This window comes from Astyanax mexicanus, chromosome 22 (genome assembly GCF_023375975.1).
Source record: "Astyanax mexicanus isolate ESR-SI-001 chromosome 22, AstMex3_surface, whole genome shotgun sequence".
NCBI classification, from domain to species: Eukaryota; Metazoa; Chordata; class Actinopteri; order Characiformes; family Acestrorhamphidae; genus Astyanax; species Astyanax mexicanus.
The window spans coordinates 34,202,910-34,228,364 of record NC_064429.1 but is presented as its reverse complement, the minus strand read 5'-3'; the positions used below and the strand labels follow the sequence as shown (position 1 = coordinate 34,228,364).

At 37.8% G+C, this 25,455-nt stretch overlaps 2 protein-coding genes across 2 annotated transcripts in view; both read left to right on the top strand.

Annotated features, from left to right (window-relative positions):
* The first annotated feature begins 713 nt into the window (after positions 1–713).
* LOC103044856 (bri3 binding protein) lies at positions 714–17,300 on the top strand. Its single transcript, XM_007232649.4, has 3 exons — positions 714–1,144; positions 4,289–4,391; positions 7,838–17,300. Exons 1-3 carry the CDS (start codon positions 965–967, stop codon positions 8,257–8,259), a joined length of 705 nt encoding a protein of 234 aa, XP_007232711.3. The 5' UTR covers positions 714–964; the 3' UTR covers positions 8,260–17,300.
* Positions 17,301–21,996: 4,696 nt separating this feature from the next.
* Positions 21,997–25,455, top strand: part of aacs (acetoacetyl-CoA synthetase) — a 71,018-nt gene continuing 67,559 nt past the window's right edge. Inside the window, exons 1-2 of the mRNA XM_049470588.1 lie at positions 21,997–22,189; positions 25,350–25,453. Of these exons, the coding sequence (XP_049326545.1) occupies positions 22,057–22,189; positions 25,350–25,453 (237 nt within the window). The 5' untranslated portion in view covers positions 21,997–22,056. The remainder of the gene's footprint in view (positions 22,190–25,349; positions 25,454–25,455) is intronic.

The following is a 25,455-nucleotide window of genomic DNA, read 5'->3' as shown; positions in this document are numbered from 1 at the left end:
GAAGGAAGGCAACGTTCTAGCCAATTACAGTTGGAGGGGGGCGGGTCACTGACTAAAGTTCATACTTGAGAAACAGCTACGCTCACCGTTGTTCGTGTGGCATGGATATTCGGACTTATTTCCAAACAAATAAGAGGACAACAAGTGACACTGGAGTACATGAGAATGGACAGGAAGCAGCACCATTCATTTCAGTTGGAAACGTAAGCGTTGAAGTCAAAACTGGAGTAAACACAAACGCCGTCTGCCACTCTACTAAAAGTGGAGTAAACCTCTTTCTGCTCACCACACCTCCTCCCTCACATGCACAAACTTAGGTTTCTTGCAGGCAGAACAGTTCTCTGTTCTGCTCCTTGTACTCCCTAGCTGTTGTAGTTAACCTTCCTAGCATGAATGTTTACTTCAGTCAGTGTTCTGACATCAGTGCTTATGTTTTTCACTGCATGTGTTTTTGCATATATTTGACTTTTAATTTAATTGAATGAACAAAGCACTGCACTATTGTTTTTTGTTTGTTTGTTTGTTTAGATTTTGGGATTTGACAGATTGTTGTTTCTCGGCACTGGAGTCGCCATAGAGCCGCTGTTCAATTTGAAGCAAATAAAAGGCTTTTTGAAAAAAATGTGCCCCCCTGAAAAAATACAATGCCCCCCCTTTAAAATGTTTCTGCAGCCGGGTCTGTAGATAGATAGATAGATAGATAGATAGATAGATAGATTAAAAGAAGTGAGAGAGACTACATCATATAATATGATTATTAAATAAATAGTGTAAATAGTCAGGGTGAGTCTGTACCTGCAGTTCCCTCTCCCGATGGCCGGGCGGCAGCAGTGAGCGCGTGTCCGCTTGCGGAAGCGCTCTTCCGCGTCTCTCTCTCCGGTTCCGGCAGGCTGCAGGCTCGCGCTCGGGGTAATTGATCGGGTTGATCGGCTGATTTCTGGGTAATCGATTGGTCTGATCGGAGATGAAGGTGCTGCCGGTAACGCTGCTGCTGCTGCTCGCGCTGCTGCTGCAGGCGGAGGGGGGGAGGAGCCGCCGGGAGAACAGCGGCAGCGGCGGGAACAGCCTGCGGAGAGCAGCCAGCGCCGTGTACCAGACCCTCAGCAGCGCGCTGGGCGAGGACAGCATGAGGACCCTGCACAAGGTGAGCACCGGACCGGGGTGGGGGAGGTGATGGAGGTGCATGAAGAAGACGGGTGATGGGTGGAGGGTGATTGATGAGGGTGCATGAGGAACATGTGGTGATGGGTGGGGGTAAATAAGGACCATACACAAGGTGATGGGTGAAGTGGGTGGGGTGCATAAGCAACACATGGTGATGCTTGGAGGGTGCATAAGGGACATGTGATGGGTGGGGGTGCATAGGGACCATGCTCAAGGTGATGGGTGGGGCTTCATAAGGACCATACACATGGTGATGGTTGGAGGGCGCTTAAGGAACATGTGATGGGTGGGGGTGCATACTGACCAGGTGATATGTGGGGGTTAATAAGGAACATGTGGTGGTTTGGGGTGAATAAGGGTTATTCATATGGTGATGCTTGGAGGGTGCATAAGGACCAGGTGGTATGTGGGGGTGAATAAGGAACATGTGATGGTTGGGGGTTAATAAGGAACATGTGATGGTTGGGGGTGAATAAGGTCCATGCACCAGGTGATTGGTGGGGGTAAATAAGGACCATACACAAGGTGATGGGTGGAGTGGGTGGGGTGCATAAGGAACATGTGATAGGTGGGGTGCATTAGGACCAGGTAATTGTTTGGGGTGAGTAAGGACCATGCACATGGTGATGGTTGGAAGGTGCATAAGGACCAGGTGATATGTGGGGGTGAATAAGGATCATGTGATGGTTGGGGATGAATAAGGACCATGCATATGATGATGGGTGGGGTGCATAAGGAACATGCACAAGGTGATTGGGGAGTGGGTGGGGATATGGGTGGGGACGCATAAAGAACATGATAGGTGGGGTTGCATAAGGACCAGGTGATGGTTAGGGGTAAATAAGGACCGTACACATGGTGATGCGTGGAGGGTGCATAAGGACCAGGTGATATGTGGGGGTGAATAAGGATCATGTGATGGGTGGGATGCATAAGGAACATGCACAAGGTGATTGGGGAGTGGGTGGGGATATGGGTGGGGATTAGGGCTGTCCCTAACGATTATTTTTTAAACGATTATTCTAACGATTATTTTTTTCGATTAGTCGACTAATCTATTCATTGAGAAACATATTTAAATTATTATTTTACGTTTTAAAGCAAACGATAAATTACTATATTTATATATAATAACAACAACAACAACAACACAAGCCTACTAAACCAAACCCCACACTTATAATCACTTACATGTACAGCACGTTGTTTAGATCTATAACGCTAAAAATGGATAAGCTCCCATACACCACAACCGTGTGTTGTTTTCTGTGACCGCTAGATTTTGTGACCACTGGCAAGTAGTTCTCAGCAGACCGGTGCACTGGCCGATTCGAAACGTGTTCGTTTCTAATGTTTACCCCGACTGGCCAAAACGGTTCAGTTTAGGGCTGAGGGTAAGGTGTAGGTATAGAAAGCTTCCGTTTTGCCAATGAACGCTCATAACCGTGAGCACTGGTCACAAAATTCCGACGGTGACAGAATACGGTGTGACACCGCAGCGCCGACGGCGCTAGCTAAAATAACTTAAGGCAGCTAGCTTAGCTAAACACCTGAACTTATGAATAATGCTACTGTTTCTGGAAACTATATATATAAATATAAACCAAAAATGTATAATTTCTGCCTGTGGCAGGTTTAAAACCTTTGGTAGACAGTCTTAAGTCTTTTTAAGGACACCCGCGGAGACCCTGATGTAAACGGTAACTTACTGTGTGACCCTGTTGACATAGTGCTCCTGGATGTTTGCGCTTCAAGTGCTCCTTTTGCACATATGGCAGAGGACCACATTGTTGCCCTTTTGCGTGAAATGCTCCCAAACTTTAGATGCCCGCTGGCGTTTTTTGTAGCTGGAGATTGCTCTCCGGAGTCCAAGCTCTCTAGAGCTTAGATTCTCTGCCCGAACCCGACATGACCCGAGGCCCGCCCGTAAATCCGACCCGGGCTCCAGAAAATAGTCCGAGATGTAGGCGTCTGTTTTTTAATTATATTTTTATTTTAAAAAAAATAACGAAAATAACGAAAACTGAAAGTGAAACTAAACTAATTTATTTATAAGCGCTGTTTTCACTACCGCAGTTCTACAGCGGGGGTGTTGTGCCGATTCTGTCCGCGAAGCGGGAGTCAGATTCAGCAGAGAGTCGGATTCGGCACAAACGCGGCGGCACCTCGCGGTCCGCGGTGTCAGTTGTAAGCGCTCGCGCTAGCCGCAAAATACGGCAGAAAACACTGAGGGAGCTGTAGAATTATGAATGGGACTAGAATAGGAGCACGAGGAGATCAAAGAGAACCTTCACCTGTGAGTAGTTCTCACCAGAACACGCAAATCTCTCTCTCTCTCTCTCTCTCTCTCTCTGTGTCTCTCTCTCTCTCTGTCTCTCGCACGTGAACTCCTCCGCGTTTGACCTGCAGAACTGTGTTTAGCTGTTCTTAAAAATCATTTTAATTAAATAATAGTTCTATGCTTCTATGTTACCGTGTTAATTAACATAATTCTGATCATATTTCGCTCATTAAAACAGCCCGAAAACAGCCAGTTGGAATTTTTGGGCCGATCTAACCTCTAATGCTCTCCACAGGCGCCGCCATGTTTACGACGCGCCGACGCACGTTATGCAAATCGATGTATTTTTGTAATCGATGACGTCGATTATGTCGACGCGTCGCCCCAGCCCTAGTGGGGATGCATTAAGAACATGTGATGGGTGGGGGTGCATAAGGACCAGGTGATTGTTTGGGATGAACAAGGACCATGCACATGATGATGGACATTAGATGTATGAAGAAGGTGATTGATGGAAAGTGGTGGGTGGGGTGAATAAGGACCATGCACAAGATGATGGCTGTGGGTGCACGATGGCCAGGTTATGGGAGGAGTGGATGGGACTGCATAAAGTCAATGTAAAGGTTGGGGATGATGGGCGGGACTTCATAAGGACCATGTGATGGTTGGGGTGAATAAGGAACATGTGATAGGTGGGGGTGCGTAAGAACCATGCACAAGGTGTACAGATGTACAGGATATAGGTTGTAAGTTAGGGAAAGGGGATGATGGGGATACTATACTGGGGGTCTGTTTGTAAGGTTGGGATCTGTACTTATTTCTTTCTCTACTTCTCTTCTTAAGTTCTTCTCTAAGACCACAGAGAGGTTTGTGCATGGCGTGGACTCTTTCCTGGACACCGTGTGGAAGCTCTGGACGGATCTGCTGGATGTGATGGGGATCGATGGTGAGTTAGATCCTCATTATATAATACTTTGATGAATCAACATATTTTAACAGGTTTAATTTCTGCATTTCTGAAGTTTTGTACTGTGGCCTCACTCGTGGTTCCGTCTCGTCTTCCTGTGGTCACGTTTTACTATAGCAGAGGGAACAGGAAGCGGGGAGCCACCATTGCTCATGCTGCATCTGGTTTCACCACTGACAATGACTGATGAGCACATTTACCTGTGACTGTTCTGTTCAGTGAAAAGCAGCATTCAGTCCTCTGTACACAGTTAGAACTGAGCAATGTTAATATTAATAACAACTAGTGCTGGACGATATGGCCAAAATTTATATCACGATATATTTCTTAAATTTCGGTCGATACGATATAATTTCGATATTGATATAAATACTTTGAAGGACTCAGAAAACTGCTAAGAAGCCCTGCAATCCCTGCAGCACTGCAAATTTAAATTATTATATAACTGTGTATTTGCACTTTTTGTATGGCTGGCATCAGATACCCTCATTATATGCACATCTATCTATCTATCTATCTATCTATCTATCTATCTATCTATCTATCTATCTATCTATCTATCTATCTATCTATCTATCTATCTATCTATCTATCTATCTATCTATCTATCTATCTATCTATCTATCTATCTATCTATCTATCTATCTATCTATCTATCTATCTATCTATCTATCTATCTATCTATCTATCTATCTATCTAATTTAATTTAAGCCTTTGAAACCTCCTTTCACAAAAACTTTAATACTTTAGAAATAAAAGTATTCAAAATAAATCAATGCTCAATATTATTTGCATATAGCAAAATAATAACATGACATCCCTGTCAAACATAAGCCTATATAACTATTACCAATAAAAATAACTTTAAATTACAACAGAGGCAGAGCTTCTTATTCTTTGTGAACAAATTTAACAGATTAAATCAAAAGTGTTTCAACTAGGATATAGAATACAAGAAGCCTTTATATACATAAAAACAACAAGATTTTCCCGTCAAATAAACAAACCTACAGGCTTTATCAACTATGAATAACTTAGTTACAACATAAGCTATAAAAGTGCTTCAGTCAGTATAAGAAAAATATTGTATGTAGTGGAGTTGCTTGAAGTGGTGGAACAGATTAGATGTATCAACATTACCGCTGCTGGTCGGCTGCACTCTCCGGCACAATTTGCAGCAAAGCGTCAAGGGAGCGGACCCGCGGCCGGCCTCGAGGACCCGCGGCCGACCGAGCGGACCCACGGCCGAGGGAGCGGACCCGCGGCCGGCCTCGAGGATCCGGGGCCGACCGAACCGAGTCTACCTTAGCCTTGGATCCGCTCGTCCCGGCTCCGTTTGGCTTCAGCGAGAGACATTTTTGCTGCGTAGCGAAGCGGACCCGAGCCTAGCCATTTTAACCTAGCCTTGCCTAGCCTAGCCTATTTGGCTACGTGCCTGTGTGGTTACGTCATCACGCACTGACGTAGCCCAGCTACGGGGGCTGAATGTGTTGAGCTCTGCGGTGAGCTGACGCCAGTAAAAGACGCCTGTCCGTGATTCTAATACATATCGATATACCACAAAACTGATATCACCGTTATTGAAACATTTCTTATCGCGATAAATACCGATATCGAATTATTGTCCAGGCCTAATAACAACACTATAATAGATGCAGCTCTCAGTAGACAGTAGTTATTACTATAGTAACTATTTCCTACGATGAGCTTATATATTCAAGTTTTACATTTGGATCTGATAAACGATTCAGAAGATAGCACCTTTTATCTGAAGCCACACATATTTCTTGTTTGCATTTTTCTTTTGTGATGCTTTTCAGGGTTTTCACTTTGGTGGGGGTTACTCCCTTCAGTCTCCTCTTTAGACAACAACGGTTTAACGACACGCCCCTATAAGCTGTCATTATGAGCCCAATTTAAACCTGACATTTGTGTAAGTAGAGTGTTAAAACAAAGCTCTTAAAAAACATTTTGGGGCTGTTTGAATATGCGAAATCTGTTCAGATTGAAGTTAATTTACATTGCAACACTGAAGAAGCATAGAGCTGTTGTTTAACAAAAATATTTATTAAGATTAATTAACATATGTGATCTGCAAAAGATTGAAACATGAACAATGCGAACAATGATCCACATGCCTAAACATCGGTAAATTAGGCTACAAGAATGACGTCTGTATGATGTCCTCTTATCGAATATAATTTAACATGGTTTAAGAATAGAAAATAAATTCTAAACAAATGACTTTTTATATTGAGCGTATGGTCTATGTGCAAAAACACAAAAAACAGTAACAAAACAGTTTGATTTGTTTTTTTGCTATATTTTGGATGATCACTCCATAGATTTATATATAATAAAAATAGCATTTAAAAAAATTGACGCCTACGTCACAGACATTTTTCATGAGCCCGACACGACCAGGCCCGAAGAAAGTGGTGGAAAATCTTGGCCTGAGTTCGGGCAGAGAGTCTAAGCTCTAGTCTTCCACAGTTTACCCCTGATAAACTCCTTTATAGTGTTGGCAGTGTGTTTTGGTTCATAATCTTGCTGCATGATCAGGTATTTCCCAATCAGTTTGGTTGCATCTGTTGTTTGAAAAAAATCAGTGTATTAGAACACAACTGGGCAATGACACCTGACAGTCACATGTTCTAATATATTTTCTTACAAGAAAAATGGGTGGGTTCAGATTAAGGGTGTGCCATATTGTATCGTACGCAATAATATCTACATAATTTTTAAATACCCTGAAACTTCGAGCCATATCACCCAGCCCTAATTATCACATCATATATATATATATATATATATATATATATATAATTTTTTTTTTTTTCCATACTGTTTTTATCAAAAGAAAAATTCACACTGTTCTCATTTCCCATTATAGATCTACTAGAGACAGATTATATCCAGTATCATTTATTTTACTTTATTTTATCCTGTATATATATATTTGGAGTGCTTTATTATTATTATTATTAGTATCATGATATTCCGGATTTTTTAAATATCTCAGTTAGGTGTGTGCCATATCATATCATATCATATATCATATCATATATATCTTATGCAATAATAAAATGTAATTTTCATTTTGTTGCAAAAGTGTATTCTTGAATTTTCTTTTTTTTTTTTACCATAAAATATTGTGATATTATTTCAGGGCCATATCGCCCACCCCTAGTTTAAAGAGGTGCTACCTTTAGATCCGTGTATCAGATCCAGATTCAATTTAATCTCTCTCATATTTATTTTTTAATATCAAACCCAAATGGAATTCGATTTACAGTTCCAATGCTTCTGGAGGAGACTATATATAATTTTTTACATATTTACATAAAGCTTTGAAAATGCTAAATGCAGACACTAATGGCAAGTCACAGTTTGGCTCCTCTAATGACTCCTCTCTCTGTTCCAGCCTCGAACCTGACCCACTACTTCAGCCCGGCCTCCGTGTCCAGTTCCCCGGCCAGGGCCCTCCTGCTGGTGGCCGCTGTTCTGGTGGCCTACTGGTTCCTGTCTCTGTTCCTGGGCGGTTTCTTCTACCTGCTGCACGCCGTGTTCGGACGCTTCTTCTGGCTGGCCCGGGTGACTCTGTTCGCCCTGTCCTGCCTCTACATCCTGCAGAAGTTCGAGGGCGACCCGGAGCGGGCGGTGCTGCCGCTGTGCTTCATCATGGCGGTGTATTTCATGACTGGCCCTGTGGGGGCGTACTGGCGCAAAGGCAGCAACCCCAACACCCTGGAGGAGAAAATCGACCACCTGGACACCCAGATCCGCCTGCTCAACATCCGCCTCAGCAGAGTCATCGACAGCCTGGAGCGCTCCAGCGACCAATGAGAGCGCGGGACTCTGCCTGGAGGCGGGGCCCACTGTGGTAGGGGGGTGGGGTCAGAGCGGGAAACTTGTTGGAAGTGGTGGGAATGGAAAAAGACGTAAAAAAAAAAAAAAAAGGGTTAGAAATGGACAAAAACGGAGAGAAACAAGATTTTTCACAGAAACAGAAAACATCTTTTTTTTTATTTCATACATTTGAATTGAATTTTTATACATTTTAATATTTATTATTTTTTGTTATTTATATTTAAACCACTCCCCTATTTATCTAGTATAAGACAAAATTACTCTACAAAGCTTTGCTAAAAATGTGGTTTCTTTGTTAATAATTGACAAAGAAATATGATTATGTTGTAAAGAGCTAAAATTAGAAACAAAAATATGTGGTTTTGTCTTACTTGAAAATATATGATTGAATTGTTAATAACATTTTAATTTTGATCTGATTATGCTTCATAGACCACAAAATAACAAAGAAAATATTTTGGGTTGTTTTTAAATTAGAAACCAATAAATTACAGTAAAATGAAAATTAACTTCAAAAAACTACTTTAAATTGTGATAAAAAAATAGAAATATGTAAAATTAACACAAATAACATGGAATATAGGCTAGCGTTCTGTAATCCTACAGATTAGCCTAAAATTAAATAAAATCATATTATAAATATTCAATAAAAGTATTACAAAATAATAATAATTGGTTGTAATTATTAATTATAAATTTTTATGACTCTATTATGATTTTTTTTTTTAATCTTTATTCTGTGAAAAATGTTTTCCTTTTCTAATCTCTCTTGGTTTGAGACTTTATCCAAATCTCAAATGCCTTCCTACTCCCTACATAGTGTGCACTACATAGATCATGTAAATAGTGGCTTCCTGTATTCTGAATTAATACATTTTACGTCACTAACAGTGAGTCTTTAGATATTGAGCCACATGTATTGGACACAGAGTGTATTAATTGGGTGCAAATCCTTAAAAATGTAACATCCTTCATTACAGTCTATTAATGTGCACTACGTAGGGGAGAAGTAGGGAGCCGTTTGAGATTCGGAACTTTTAGGATTTAAGAACAGGATGATGTTTAATTTTTAGCCGTCCCATTCTCCTCAGGGTGAGGCGGAGTCGTTATTGTTGCAGCTAACGCAGAGATGATATTTATTTGATATTTACAAAAAAAAAATAATAATAATAATAATTAAAATAATTTATGATCATTCCCTTTTTAAAAACTAAAAGTAAGTTATGGAAGTTTTAGGGAGTGTACAGGCACTGTATGATATTTTAAATTCAGTAAAACACTCATATATATATAATAGCGGACAGAGTGATATTAGTGAATTATTACTGTATTATTATTATTATTACTGTAGAAGATCAGTAGAGCTACTTTCTTACACTGATACCATTCCGTTGTAGCGATAGATCCCTTCTGGTGAATGTCAGGACTTTTATTTTTTAATTTATACTGTGTGTGGGAGTGTGTGTGTGTGTACTAAATTAGTATTAAAGAGAATAAACAAAATAAAATCCTCAAAATACATATACACAGTACAGATAATTTAATATTTAAAATAAATCGAAATAGCCTGACTGCCTTTAATTTTTACATTTAAGTTAATTCTAATTAAGAAATGCATTTGAAGTTGAGGAATGTACATTTTAAGGCAGTTGTGTTTCTTGCTTTTAAAGTAAAAGTACTTTCTTTTTTTTATCTCAGATGTAGTTTTTATCAGCTAAAAATTGTTAGTTTTTAGCTTTTAGCATTTAGCTTCTTTAGTTATCAAGCGAAGTTCTCCTAAATGACCTGAACTACATCCAGCTCTTCTTTAAGGTGCCCTTTAAAAAATAAGTATTAGTGTGATTTGGGACGCAGACATACTGTAAGTAGGGCTCTATGATTTCCATGATGTGAAAAACAAGGATAAAACTAGTGAATCAGGTCATAAAAGCAGATTTTAGATGCATGGAACCGATATTCCATTTAAAAAAACGTATATATGTTTAACGAAACGCATGATTTTGTATGAGCTTGCGTACATGCGTCCCCAATTTGATGCGGGTATATTTCACTCAGTTTTTAAATGGTGTGCATCAAAGCTAGTTCTTTGTGCTGGTTCTGCCTTCTTGTAGAGATCTGCTAAAATAATAAAAAAAAGCTTTTTCTGCAAGCGTATAAACTTTTATAAATATTTTAGTCTTATTTTAATGACCAATACAAGTGAATAACAAGAAATACATTGATGTTTAGCATTTGTTAGTATGCAAAATATTGAAAATTAAAAAACAGAAATTGGGGAAAAATATAACATTTACTTATTAGGGTCCTAGGTGATGTAGTCTGTTGCAGATCACATTGTCTGTGCCACTAAAAATTAAAAAGAGCTGGATATGGTTGGAGCAGGTTAAAATAAATGTTTTTGGCATGAATTTTCAGATACAATATGGGTAATTATTGACGTCTCACACTGTGACTGATTGACTACATCTGAGATAGAAGAAAAGTTATTCGCTGAACCATTGCCTGTTAAAATGTTGAATTTTAACTAAAAGCAGTGTATTTGTATTTATACTGATGAAGTCATATCATGTGTGTGCACTGAAGAGACGAGCGTAACTCAGAAAACGTCCTATAAATGAAGAAATCCGTTCCGTAATGAATTGGCATGTAAATACTCAGGGAACACGTGAAGTTCAACCACTATCTATCTATCTATCTATCTATCTATCTATCTATCTGTCTGTCTGTCTGTCTGTCTGTCTGTCTGTCTGTCTGTCTATCTGTCTATCTGTCTATCTATCTGTCTGTCTGTCTGTCTGTCTGTCTGTCTGTCTGTCTGTCTGTCTGTCTATCTATCTATCTATCTATCTATCTATCTATCTATCTATCTATCTATCTATCTATCTATCTATCTATCTATCTATCAGTCCATCCATTGCTAAAGCTGATTTCACCTCACCGACTCCATTTACCAAGGTCACCTCCGTCTTTATTTGGGTCAAGCCGTCTGTGTGGAAAGCAGTTCCGTTATCAGCTAAGCTGGACCGTTTCCAGAGTCCCTGGCACAGCATTATCTACAGTACCACACTGGCACCGGCCCACATTAAAGCGATAGTTTGAATCACTAATCAGCCATAGCATTTAAAACCACCACTGCCAGCTAAAGTGAGTAATATTGCTTATCTGGTTCAAATGGCACCAACTGTGAAGAGGTGAGATCTGTGAAATTAGATGTTCTGGGTTGAATACGTCAGAATATCTCTAGAACATCAGGCAGGTCTCTTGTGGGCTGTTTCAGGTTCAAAGTGGTCACCAAATTAGCATGCTGGTAAACAGACTTGTTTGAAATCGCTAAATTGCTAATGGCTTTTTAGAAAACTCGCTAATGTGGTGTTAGCATGTCGGAAAACAAGCTTGTTCAAAATCGCTAATGCGGTGTTAGCATGGCTTGTTCCAAACTCACTAAATTGCTAATGGCTTGTTACAAATTACTAATGCAGTGTTAGCAAGCCTATGACCAGGCTTGTTCGAAATCGCTAATAATATTGTTCCAAAATTACTAAATTGCTATTGGCTTGTTCGAAATCGCTAATGCGGTGTTAGCATGCCGGAAAACAGGCTTGTTCAAAATCGCTAATGCGGTGTTAGCATGCAGAAAAAAAAAAGGCTTATTCAAAATCACTAATACGTTGTTAGCATGGCTTGTACCAAACTGACTAAATTGCTAATGGCTTGTTACAAATTGCTAATGTGGTGTTAGCAAGCCTATGACCAGGCTTGTTCGAAATCGCTAATGAGGTGTTAGCATGGCAGAAACCAGGCTTGTTCCAAATTGCTAATGTGGTATTAGCATCCTGGCAACCAAGCTTGTTTGAAATCGCTAATGCTGTGTTAGCATGCTGGTGAACAGGCTTGTTCGAAATCCCTAATGTGGTGTTAGCATGGCTTGTTCCAAAGTCACTAAATTGCTAATGGTTTGTTAGAAATCGCTAATGCAATGTTAGCAGGCTGGTGACCAGGCTTGTTCCAAGTGGCTAATGTAGTGTTAGCATGCGATGTTAGCATGCTGCTGAACAGGCTTGTTCCAAATCACTAATGTTGTGTTAGCGTGTCTGTGAACAGGCTTGTTCAAAATCGCTAATGCGGTGTTAGCATGGCTTGTTCCAAAATCATTAAATCGCAAATCGCTTGTTCGAAGTCACTAATGCAATGTTAGCATACTGCTAAACCAAATGGCTAATGCGGTGTTAGCATGCTGCTGAACAGGCATATTTCAAATCGCTAATGCGGTGTTAGCATGGCTTTTTCCAAAATCAATAAATTGCTAATGGTTTGTTCAAACTTGTTAATTTTGTGTTAGCATGCCGGTGACCAGGCTTGTCTCAAATTGCTAATGCTGTGTTAGCATGGCTTGTTCCAAAATCACTAAATTGCTAACGGCTTGTTCCAAATCGCTTATGTGGTATTAGCATGTCAGTAACTAGCCTTTCCAACTTTCCTTATGCGTCATTTACATGTCAATGACCAGGCTATCACACATTGCAGCTAATGGGATGTTAGCATGCTGGCAACCAGGCTATACTACATTGCTAACGCACCATTAGTATGCCGTTGACTAGGCTATCCTCCGTTGCAGGTAATTTGTTCCAAGTCGCTAAGGTGCTGTTAGCATCCCGGCACTTGGCTTGTTCTATATCTATAATGCACCTTTAGCATGCTGGCTACTGGCAATAGTATTTGGACTCCTTCTCTCTTGTGGAGTCTATAATATGACGGATCAGAGCTTTAGATGGATTTTGATGGTGTTTTGAGAATATACACAACGTTAGGCAGGTGTTTTTAATGTTATGGCTGAGTGGTGTTTAAGGTTACTGTTAACAATGCTAATATTTGTACTGCAGTCCATGTACTAGATTACCAACTTGTGTTAAGGGAAGGATGATGCTAATGCTAACTTCTGTGCAAAGACTACTGAAGCGAAAGTTTACTGAAGTCTAGGGTGATCGACTGAGGTAAAAAATGTGGAAACTATCGCTTTGAACACGCCTCTCTGTATTTTCTGTCCTTTAATTTTAATATTTCACACAATTTAGGCGATAAAAAAAGGAAATTTCCCATTTTTAATACAAATAATAATGTTAGTAGGTAGCATGCAGTTCCATTGGGTAATATTCTCATACGTTTATACTGTATGAGGAAATATTTAAGGGTCCAAATGATCAAATATGCTTGAATATTTAATAGGTTGATTAAAAGAGTGTTTGCTTAGTGAAGAACTTTGTTAAATGGGACCTTCACTCTGTGTGGAAGGGCAGATGATTGCCATTCATTTTAATGGTGTACTTTGGTGCAAAATCAATTGTAGACAATTTTGTTTCTTCCCAATAAATTTTGCCAAGTTTGCTAACAAATGGGCAAAGCCTTTTTTAGCATAGCTAAAAACTGTGGCTTGTAGCTTCAGTGCTAAAACTAAAGAATGTGTCAGTCAATTATTCAGCCGTAAAAAAATGTGGTTTTAAATCTTCTTTTCCTTAAAAAAACAACAAAACTAAAATAAGTTAAGGCTTATTACCCTATGCAGTTCTAAAAAGTGGCAAAATTAATAAAAAATTTGTTTGGTTCAATTTTAGCTAGAAATATTCAATATTCAGTTCATCCCTTTTAAATGTGTCTACATTTGAATTTTTGCATCAAACAATTCCTTTAAACATATAACTTTTTATGGTCCCTGCAGTCTGCCATCTCCACTAGTCATGGCACACATATTTATTTACAATTTTTTAATTGCATGTATCTACCTGCATTTTTTTTAAATTATAAAATTCAGTGATTTATATTTTTTTGCTTATCCTTTAAACTGTTCCAGTTGTTGGTCAGTGATTGTTTATTCTATTATTGCTTCTTCTTTTTTAATTAATTGTTAAACATATTGTTTGTTGAAGGTTTATAATCACTGTAATATGTCTGTATGAGTTTAATTTGTGACAGATGAAGTATTGTAAATGGTCAGTATTTAAGTAGGAGTGCACCGATACTGTTTGATTACTGTTGTATTAAGACTAATGATAATTGTTAATTACATTGTTGGTCATTGTAGGAGTTTCATATTGTTTTCCGTATTATATAGCCCTATCCGGATGAGAATAGTTTCTCAGGGGAACGTATGTGAAAAATATTTTACACTTCTACTCAGTGATAAAACTTTTGCATCCGCATCGCAATTGAAAAAAAGAAGGAGTTTTTAGGTTTTCTCGGTCACATGACATCGCGTTCAGTAGCTCCTCCATTTCCTCTCGCTGTTGTGTTTTATACATGGATCTCTGTGGAAATGTGCACACAAAGTGTAGTTACGGTGCGCTACAGTGGACAAATAGCTATTTTATTAAATGCAAGGTGATGAAACTCAGAGATGTGAGTCCAGGCAGGACTAAAATTACCAGAGGACCACGGAGGATGTCTGAGAAAAATACGTACATGGTCGTTCTGGATGGAAATAAAAACACAAAGGACCCCCAATAAAAGAGAAAATGACCCCAGAACCCCCTGAGAAACGAATCTTGTCCGGATAGGGCTTATAAACCTGTTTGTTCAGGATCGTAATACTGATACTACCTATTATCTGTGCACTCCTATGTCATGTACATTAATGTGTCATTTTGTGACGTTTAGTACATTTTATATTTTGCATTTCTAAAAGTTTGAGATAATGATGAGATGTTGACTTGTGTTGTGTATTTGCACTTTGTGTGTAATGGAACATCTGGCATTGCTTTTTAAATTGATTTTCTGTTTGCAGCATTTCTCTACTGCATTTTATCCCTGTGAGTTTTTGTTTTCTTGTCTGAAATATAGCGTAAAAGGTTAAGTCGGATTACATATGGAACAATTAAGGGAATTTTTTTGGATGCATTTTTCTGTGTTTACTATATTTCAGTGGTGTAGCTTTTTACAAGAAATTGCATTTAGCGACAAAACATCCACAGTTTAATGCTTTTTAAAGCTTTATACCTCGCTGCACTAGGCTACATCACTGCAATATCGGGACATAAAGCTGAAAAAATAAAAATAAATCAAATCGGGGTCCAAAGAGTAACCTGACTCAAGTGATTAAGCAATAACTCATTAATCAGAATTAAAAAGCAAATTTACACAAGTTTCCAACATTATCAATGCTCTAGCTAGCTAGCTAGTTAGCTAACATTTGTTCATGTTTTAGATAATAGTGCCTAAAGCACAGAAGATATTATTGAATAAAAATATGTGGTTTGTGTGAAAATTGAGCTAGCAACGTATTATGCCTTGGCTAAACAACTGCATTTGTGAGAATGTACCTCACATTTGATAGCTATTTAGCTGCATTAGCCTCATGGAACCATTATGTCTTGCAGTAACATTTGTGGGATAATTTAGCTAGCTGTTTTAGCTAACTGGCTAACTGTGTTGCATGTATGATAGCTAACTTAGCTACTTAGCTATTTTTACCCTGACATTTGTTGGCTAGCTATGTGCATTTTCGCATTAGCATTGGTATTCCCTGGCTAAACAAATGTGTTTGTGGATTACTTTGGCTAGTTTAGCTGTTCTAGTTATCTTATTTTACCACACATTTGTTAGCTAGCTAGTTGCATTAGCATTAGCATTCCTTGGCCGAACAATTGTATTTGTGTGGTATTTTAGCTAGGTTAGCTGTTCTAGTAAGCTAGCTAAATTTACCTCACATTTGTCTGGTAGCTAGCTGCATTAGCATTGTTATTTCTTAGCTGAACAACTGCATTTGTGTGATAATTAAGCTAGGTTATCTGTTCTAGTTAACTCGCTAATTTTACCTCACATTTTTCACCTAGCTAGCTGCATTAGCATTGGCATTCTTTGGCTAAACAACTGTATTTGTGTGATAATTTAGCTAGGTTAGCTGTTCTAGTTAGCTAGTTAAATTTACCTCACATTTGTCAGGTAGCTAGCTGCATTCCTTGGCCGAACAATTGTATTTGTGTGGTATTTTAGCTAGGTTAGCTGTTCTAGTAAGCTAGCTAAATTTACCTCACATTTGTCAGGTAGCTAGCTGCATTAGCATTGTTATTTCTTAGCTGAACAACTGCATTTGTGTGATAATTTAGCTAGGTTATCTGTTCTAGTTAACTTGCTAATTTTACCTCACATTTGACACCTAGCTAGCTGCATTAGCATTGGCATTCTTTTGCCAAACAACTGTATTTGTGTGATAATTTAGCTAGGTTAGCTGTTCTAGTTAGCTAGCTAAATTTACTTACATTTTTCAGTGAGCTAGATGCATTAGCACATTAGCATTGGTATTCATTGGCTGAACAACTGCATTTGTGGGATAGTTAAGCTTGGTTAGCTCCTCTAGTTAGCTCAGATCTGTTAGCTATCTAGCTACAATAGCCTCATAGCACCATTGCGTGTTGCTGCAACATCATTTGTGTGGGAATTTAGCTAAGCTAGCTGGCTAACTGTGTTGTATGGATGAAAGCTAACGTTATATACCTAACTAGCTAACTTTACCTCACTTTTGTTAGCGAGTTAGCTAGGTTACATTAACCATATAGCTCCATTAAATCTTGCAGCAATGTTATGCCTTGGCTGAAAATAAGTGATCAGTGGGAAACTTATAAATTTGCTTTTTGTTACATTATTATCATTGCCAAAACATTTATATTTCCCAATCAAAATCTGGCTTAATCCCAGCAAAGAGCCACAGATTTTTACTGTGAGGCAGTTCATCCCATCTACTGTCCATTGTTACCTCCATCTACATTGACTAACTGTGCCAGTGCCAAATGCTAAACGCTGTCTGTGACTGAATGTAAATGGTTTTTGGATTTTTCCAGAAAGAATCTTAGTGAAGTTTAAAATGACTGTAGTGTGTTTTGTCGATGTGACTGCATAGACTGGTTCTAGATCAGGTTTAGGTTTTGTACTGTATTTTATTTTAATCCTCATATACTGTCATGCCTGCTGTCGGCTTCTTTTGCTGTAAAGATCGCGTGTTCTGATTAAAGATACTTTCTTTGAGACAACCCAAAGAGTCTGGTGCTTAATAACCCTTTTAAAATGTGTCTGAAATCATCTGGACTATGAAGGAGCACATAAGAAATCATGTAGTAACTTAAAAGTGTTAAAACCTTTTTTTGTTCTTATCTGGGGAGCTGTTAACTCTGAAGAATTTGTCCTGTGCAACAATGGTAACTCTTGCTCTTCCTTTTTTGGGACAGTCCTGATAAGAGCCAGTTCCATCATCATAACGTTTTTGGTGGTATTTGCGGCTGCCCTTGTGGATACTTTCAAATGTTTCAAATATTTGAAATGTTTCAGATTGACTGACCTTCATTTCTCAGTCATTTTTTCTTCTTGAGCAGTTCTTGCTTCGCATAATATGGATTAGAACAGCTGTTAACTGAAAGTCATCTTCTAAGCGAGAGCTGCTACTTGAAATAATATAAAATTTAAAACATATTCTGGTTTGTTGTCACTAAATAATTACATGTTTTTTTTCTTCATAGTTTGAATGACTTTTTTTGTTTTATTAAAGGTGTGTTCAAAGTTTTGACTACTTTTTAGATATACACATCCACACGTTATTTCTATATACAGCCCTGGAAAAAGTCCACTTCAGTTTCTGAATCAGTTTCTTTGATTACGCTATTTATAGGTTTATGTTTGAGTAAAATGAACATTGTTGTTTTATGCTATAAACTACAGACAACATTTCTCCCAAATTCCCAATAAAAATATTCTAATTTAGAGCATTTATTTGCAGAAAATGAGAAATTGCTGAAATAACAAAAAAGATGCATAGCTTTCAGACCTCAAGTAATGCAAAGAAAAGTTTTTTTATTTTAAGAGATCAGAAATCAGTATTTGGTCGAATAACCCTGGTTTTTAATCAAAGTTGTTTTTCATGCATCTTGGCATGTTCTCCTCCACTATACTTACACACTGCTTTTGGATAAATTTATGTATACACTCCTGGTGCAAAAATTCAATTTGGTAAAATCAAAGACACTCATCATTTTTAATTGGTCTTTTATATATTTTTCCAGAGCTGTATATAATAGATTACCTTTATTTTAATACCATTGAATGAGGCTGTATTCTGATGGTCAGCAGGTTTGTGTCCTCTGTGTGGTGCAATAATGCAGTGTATTTGAATATGTTGCCTCACTGCTATGACCACACAGCTCACGGCAATTATCGTTCATATTGGGCCAGCCTTCATCCTATTTCCACTTAATTCACTACAACCAGGCATGATACACCATCATATTTATAGGTGTATGCCATTTATGAAATATGAGGTCCATTCATCAACAGAATGGTGTAGCAGTGGAGGTCTCTAACCCCAACCACACCCCTAGAAGAACCGCCCTGCCCCCAGCTGACTGAACTCATTACAGGGAAGGGACAGGGTGGAGGTGGTGTAATGCAGATAGAGTAATGTGAAATCCTGGCAGACTGCAGCTAATGACTGTAACAGCGTCAAGGTGAGCGCTTGTGAAACGGGCCTTTCCTGACCTTTGGCTCCTCTGGCTCGGGGTCCATCGTGAGGAAATGAGGAATATCTCTGGACGCTGTCAATGTGTGTTATCTAATAGCCTGCTTACCATTAGGCTCTCAGACCCTCTACACCTACCTCTTCTTCTAGTCGCATTTTAATAATAACCAATGAATTAATACTTAATTGATTAATCATAAATAAAAAATGCCTAATAATCATACTATTAGGGATATTGCAACTACTAGTAATTATTTGTCTAATTTTATTATGGTTGGCATTGTGGTGCCACAGATAATGTGTGTGTCCTGCATTGTGGGTTCAATTCCCACTCTGGTTCTCACTGTCTGTGAGGAGTTTGATGGGTACACCTCTGGGTAAGTCTCTGGGTAGGGAGGGTATTCAAAACTATGACATCCAAACTATGAAGTAAAACATATGGAATAAATATCTAGTAAACAAAAAAGTGTTTAACAAATCAGTTTATGTTTTATATTTTCGATTCTTCAAAAAGTAGCACCTCTTGCTTACATGGCAGCTTTGCACATTTTGGCTGGATTTTCTCAGTCAGCTTTATGAAATAGAGTCTTCTGGAATTCAGGCTTTCAGTTAACAGCTGTGCTGAACTCATCAAGAGTTAATTACTTGAATTTCTTGCCTCTTAATAAAGTGTTTGAGAGCATCAGTTAAAGTAAAGTAGTGAAGAGGTAGAACTACAGGTATACAGTGAATAGCTCTATTCGATTAACGTGAGTAATGTTCTAATCCAGATTATGGATATGAAAAACTGCTGAAATAAGTAAAGAATAAAAATTCCTTTAAGAAGAAATTGTCAGTCAGTACGAAATATTTTAAGAACTTTGAAAGTATCCTCAAGTACAGTCGTAAAAAAAGACCATCAAAAACATTATGATGAAACTTGGTTCTTGTAAGAAGATGTGTCTAAACTTTTGACTGGTACAGTACATATCTACTGATGTGCTGATACTAATAAACACATTTATAATTTGCTGAGAGACTAGACTGAATTATCGAAAATAATAAAATATTGGCCATATCTGATATATATGGCCATATACCTTTATTATGATTATTATTATTATTATTATTATTATATTTTACATTTATTATTGTGTATATTGTTGCTGTCCAATAAAAACAACTTTCTCCAAAACAGCTACTTTACAGTAAAAAGAAAAAAAAACCTTCTTAACTTTTAATGGAAATCAATGTAAAAAAAAAAATAAGAATAAATAAATATATATATATATATATATATATATATATATATATATATATATATATATATATATATATATATATATATATATATATATATACAGTAGAGTAGAGTATTTCTATTGGTCCGTTCATCAAGGCACAGTGTAAGGGAGAGTTTTTAAACTAAAAATCCACAAAAATGGAGAAACTATTTTTTATTGGACAGTGACGATATACACAATACTTATCCACCACTACTACTTCTACTACTATTAATAAAAATAATAAATATGATAAAAATTATACAGTGAAAATAGCAATAAAACAGGCAGATACTTATAATAAAATCATACTTTTATTTTTCCTGCTTTAAAACTGACAGCAGTACTCTTCCGTCTCCGTGCAGCGCAGCTCATCTGCATGCGTGTTCTGATTGGTCACACCCCTGAATCACTCCTCCGTCCTCGCATTTCTATTGGCCCGGGATCCTACCTCGACAGCGCGAGCCTGGTTGCTGCTCGGCTGCTGATTGGCGGATCTTCCCTGTCTGTCCACGCTGCTCTGCATAACTGCGCGCGCTCGGCTGATGTGAGCCGAGCTCTACCAACCAATCAGATCGCAGTATGCTAATGAGCGCGGGGATCACGCCGCCGAGCCCAGGCCGAGCCTAAAACACGCCCAGCAAGCCCGCTCTGATTGGATATGGTGCCTGCGTATTTAAATATTAGGTAATCGCTTATGTGTCCATTGGTTCGGTATGGGGCAGTTACACTTTAATACAGGTTAATATAAAAAATATATAAAATAAAAAGAAAAAAAATTAAAAGCATTAATACTACTAGGTTTCTGAAAATGGTGAATATTTAAATATATAGTTGAGCAGACTATTGCATACATATATCTGCTATAACATTAAAATATACTAGTATCTACTTAATATTGTTTTATTATGCCATCAAAACTCTGAAGGTGTTCTGTAGTGTCTGGTACCAAGACTAAGATCCATGCAGCAGGTCTATTTAGCAGTGCAGTAAGTTGTGAGGTGGGTGGGGCCTCCATGAGCATCAGTAAGATCCTTGACCTCCTGACTTCTGATTTACTGGTTTTCTTTCTTCAGTACCTCCCGCTTCTGGAATAGTTTTCTCAGCGTCTTGAAGGAGTTGTTGGAGGTGCTGAACAATAGTTGCTGCTTTCCCTTCATGCTGTGAAGCTACAGCTCATCCCAATTAAATCACCTCAAATCACCATCTCAGTTCATCAGGTTTAGATCAGGGGATTAATGTGGAGGACTAACACTTTTTTACTGTTTACTACGTAATTCCATATGTGTCCTTTTATTGCTTTCTAAATGTATTTAATATAAATTAAATAAAGAAATAAAGAAAACATTGAATGGGAAGGTGTGTCCAAACTTTTGACTGCTACTGTATATAAAAAAAATCATGTATATGTATTGGAGGAAAATCCATCCATAAAAATGATATATATATAATGAAAAACATAAAATATGGCTTTGCAACAGTAATTCATTATATTATTATTTTATAAATATTATCACTTACATTATATTTATATATTAAACGTGTAAATAATGTAAGAAAGGTAACATCATGAAAAAAAGAAATAATGCGTGGGAACCAGATAATAAAAAATTAAATATTGGGAATAGCTTATTCGGTCAGGAATTAATTATCTTATTCCTACACTATAATAATTCAGAAACATGATTCAATAATAATAATCTCGTTTTCATGTCTTAATAAATTGTTGCCACGCATTTTTATTATGATTATTGCTTTTACATAATGTCACCTTCGTGACTCACTTTACTGTTTTTCTCGAGCGGACTACTTTTCAGCGCGGAAGGACACGCAGCTCGGCGGCAGCAGTGGCTGGTGGTGGGAGGAGCCTCGTCGGTTGTGTGTGCCTGCCTGTCTGAGAATGGGCGGGATTTAGTGACACGTGGGCGGGACCTGCCCGCCCCTCCACCGCTTATGTGCGCGTGCTTGGTGTGTCCGCGTGAGTGTGCGAGCAGTGTGTCGGTGCGGATCAGCGCGAGGATGTCGGAGAAAGCGGAGAAAGCGGAGCGGATCCTGCAGGACCCGAGACCCCTGTGGACCCCCAGCAGCAAACGGGTCACGCAGCTGGACGCGTTCCGCGCGCACTGCAACCGGCAGCACGGGGTCAACACCGGTAACACACACACACACACACACACCAATGCATACACACACCAATGCATACACACACAGACAGACAGTGGAGGATCAGCTAAGAGCTAATGCACTTATGCTAGAGGCTAGAGCCTAACACACACACACACACACACACACACACACACACTGACTGTCTAGGATAATGCTTAGAAGTTAGCACACACACACACACACACACACACACACACACACTGTCTATGGCAGGCTGTCAACAAGAGTTACACACACACACACAAACACACACACACACACACACACACACACACACAGTTATACAGTGCTAAATGAATGAGCAACAGAATACACATACTGTACATGACACACACACACACTGTCTAGGATAATGCTAAAAGTTAAAACACACACTGTCTAGTAAAATGCTAAAAGTTAAAACACACACTGTCTAGGATAATGCTAAAAGTTAAAACACACACTGTCTAGGATAATGCTAAAAGTTAAAACACACACTGTCTAGGATAATGCTAAAAGTTAACACACACACTGTCTAGGATAATGCTAAAAGTTAAAACACACACTGTCTAGGATAATGCTAAAAGTTAACACACACACTGTCTAGGATAATGCTAAAAGTTAACACATACACACTGTCTAGGATAATGCTAAAAGTTAACACAAATACTGTCTAGGATAATGCTAAAAGTTAAAACACACTCTGTCTAGGATAATGCTAAAAGTTAACACATACACACTGTCTAGGATAATGCTAAAAGTTAAAACACACACACACTGTCTAGGATAATGCTAAAAGTTAACACACACACACTGTCTAGGATAATGCTAAAAGTTAACACAAATACTGTCTAGGATAATGCTAAAAGTTAAAACACACTCTGTCTAGGATAATGCTAAAAGTTAACACATACACACTGTCTAGGATAATGCTAAAAGTTAACACACACACTGTCTAGGATAATGCTAAAAGTTAAAACACACTGTCTAGGATAATGCTAAAAGTTAACACACACACTGTCTAGGATAATGCTAAAAGTTAACACACACACTGTCTAGGATAATGCTAAAAGTTAAAACACACACACACTGTCTAGGATAATGCTAAAAGTTAACACACACACACTGTCTAGGATAATGCTAAAAGTTAACTCAAATACTGTCTAGGATAATGCTAAAAGTTAACACATACACACTGTCTAGGATAATGCTAAAAGTTAACACATACACACTGTCTAGGATAATGCTAAAAGTTAACACGCACACTGTCTAGGATAATGCTAAAAGTTAAAACGCACACTGTCTAGTAAAATGCTAAAAGTTAACACACACACACTGTCTAGGATAATTCTAAAAGTTAAAACACACACTGTCTAGTAAAATGCTAAAAGTTAACACACACACACTGTCTAGGATAATTCTAAAAGTTGACACACACACTGTCTAGGATAATGTTAAAAGTTAAAACACACTGTCTAGGATAATGCTAAAAGTTAACACACACACACTGTCTAGGGTAATGCTAAAAGTTAAAACACACACTGTCTAGGATAATGCTAAAAGTTAAAACACACACTGTCTAGGATAATGCTAAAAGTTAGCAGTAGTCAGACACATACACACTTATACAGTGCTAAATGAATGAGCAAGAACAAACACATACTGTACGCATGTTTACCCATTTTTAGTGTTCGTTTCCCAGACAAGGATTAAGTCTAGTCCTGGACTATATTTTTCTTTCCAGTTAGACAGTTTCTATTAAAATGCTGCGTAGTCCAATACTAAGCTTAATCCCTGTCTGAGAAACTGCCTTTTCGAATATTAAAAATAAATAGTTGTGTGGTATCACTGTCAACTTCTTGAATACATAAAACAAATATTGTGCTCCTTTTTTTAACAGTAGTAGTACTCCTAATTCTACTAGTAATAGTGATGTTGGTAGAATTTAACTGTAGTGTTTTATAGTACTGATAGCACTAGTACTACTTCTACTGCTGCTGGTTTTACTATTAGCAATGCATATAATTTTACTAGTGGTGTTGGTAGAAATTAGTTTTAGCAGCACTTCTAATAGTACTGGTCCTAATGTTCAGTAGTAGTTTTGTGACTGTAATAGTAGTAGTACTTTTAGTCAGCAGTAATATTACTAATAGTAATAGAAGCATTCTATTACTGATTGTACTAGTACTTTTACTGCTACTTCTAGTTGTACTAATGGCAGTAACATTACATGTACTTTTACTAGTAGTGTTGGTAAGACTTGTAAATGTTATTTTAAACACTCCTACTAGTACACCTAATAGTACTAGGTATAATGTTTAGTAGTCATTTTGTGACAGTAATAATAGTAGTACTTTTAAGCAGCAGCAGTAGTAATACTTTTTGTAATAGTAATCTTGATAGTATTAGCTATAGTGTTTTAAAAGTAGTAGTACTACTAGTGGTGTTGGTAGGATTTAACCATGGTGTTTTATAGTACTAATAGTACTACTTCTGTTAATAGTACAAGTCATAATGTTTAGTAGTAATAGTTTTGTGACAGTAATAAACGTAGTAGTAGTAACAGGACTACTAGTACTAGTCATTGGGGCAGATTCCTGGAAAGGGACTAAACCTAGTCATACACTAAACTTGCTTTCAATTGTAATATTACAGCTAGTATTGCTTATAGTTGTACCAGTGCCAGCAGCTGCAGCAGTAATAATACTTTTAGAAGTAGTTTTAGTACTAGTAGTAGTGCTAGTAATAATGGGGGTGCTACTAATACTGGTCAGTGTTTGTTAGTAGTTTTAGTAATAGTACTACTGCTAAAATAGCAAAGTAGTTGTCAGTTTTATCAGTATTAGTTTTAAGAGGTACTTTTAAGAGGTACTTTTAAGAGGTACTTTTAAGAGGTACTTTTAAGAGGTACTTTTAAGAGGTACTTTTAAGAGGTACTTTTAAAAGGTACTAGTATGAGTTGTGTTTGTGCTTGTAATAGTAGTTAAACTAATAGTGAAAGCATTATTTGTACTAATACCAGCAGTAGTTGTGTTAGTATTAGTAGTAAGTATTGTTATTATTATTAGAAGTCATAGCAGCAGTTATAAAGTATTTAATAGTATTAGCAGTAGTTATATTTATGTTATTGTTAATATTAGTATTTTTGTGTATGTGTTTTTTTTTAGCGAACTATAACGAGCTGTATCAGTGGTCAGTGGAGAATCATGCTGAGTTTTGGGCGGAGGTGTGGAAGTTCTGTGGAATCACCTGCTCGAAGATGTACGATGAGGT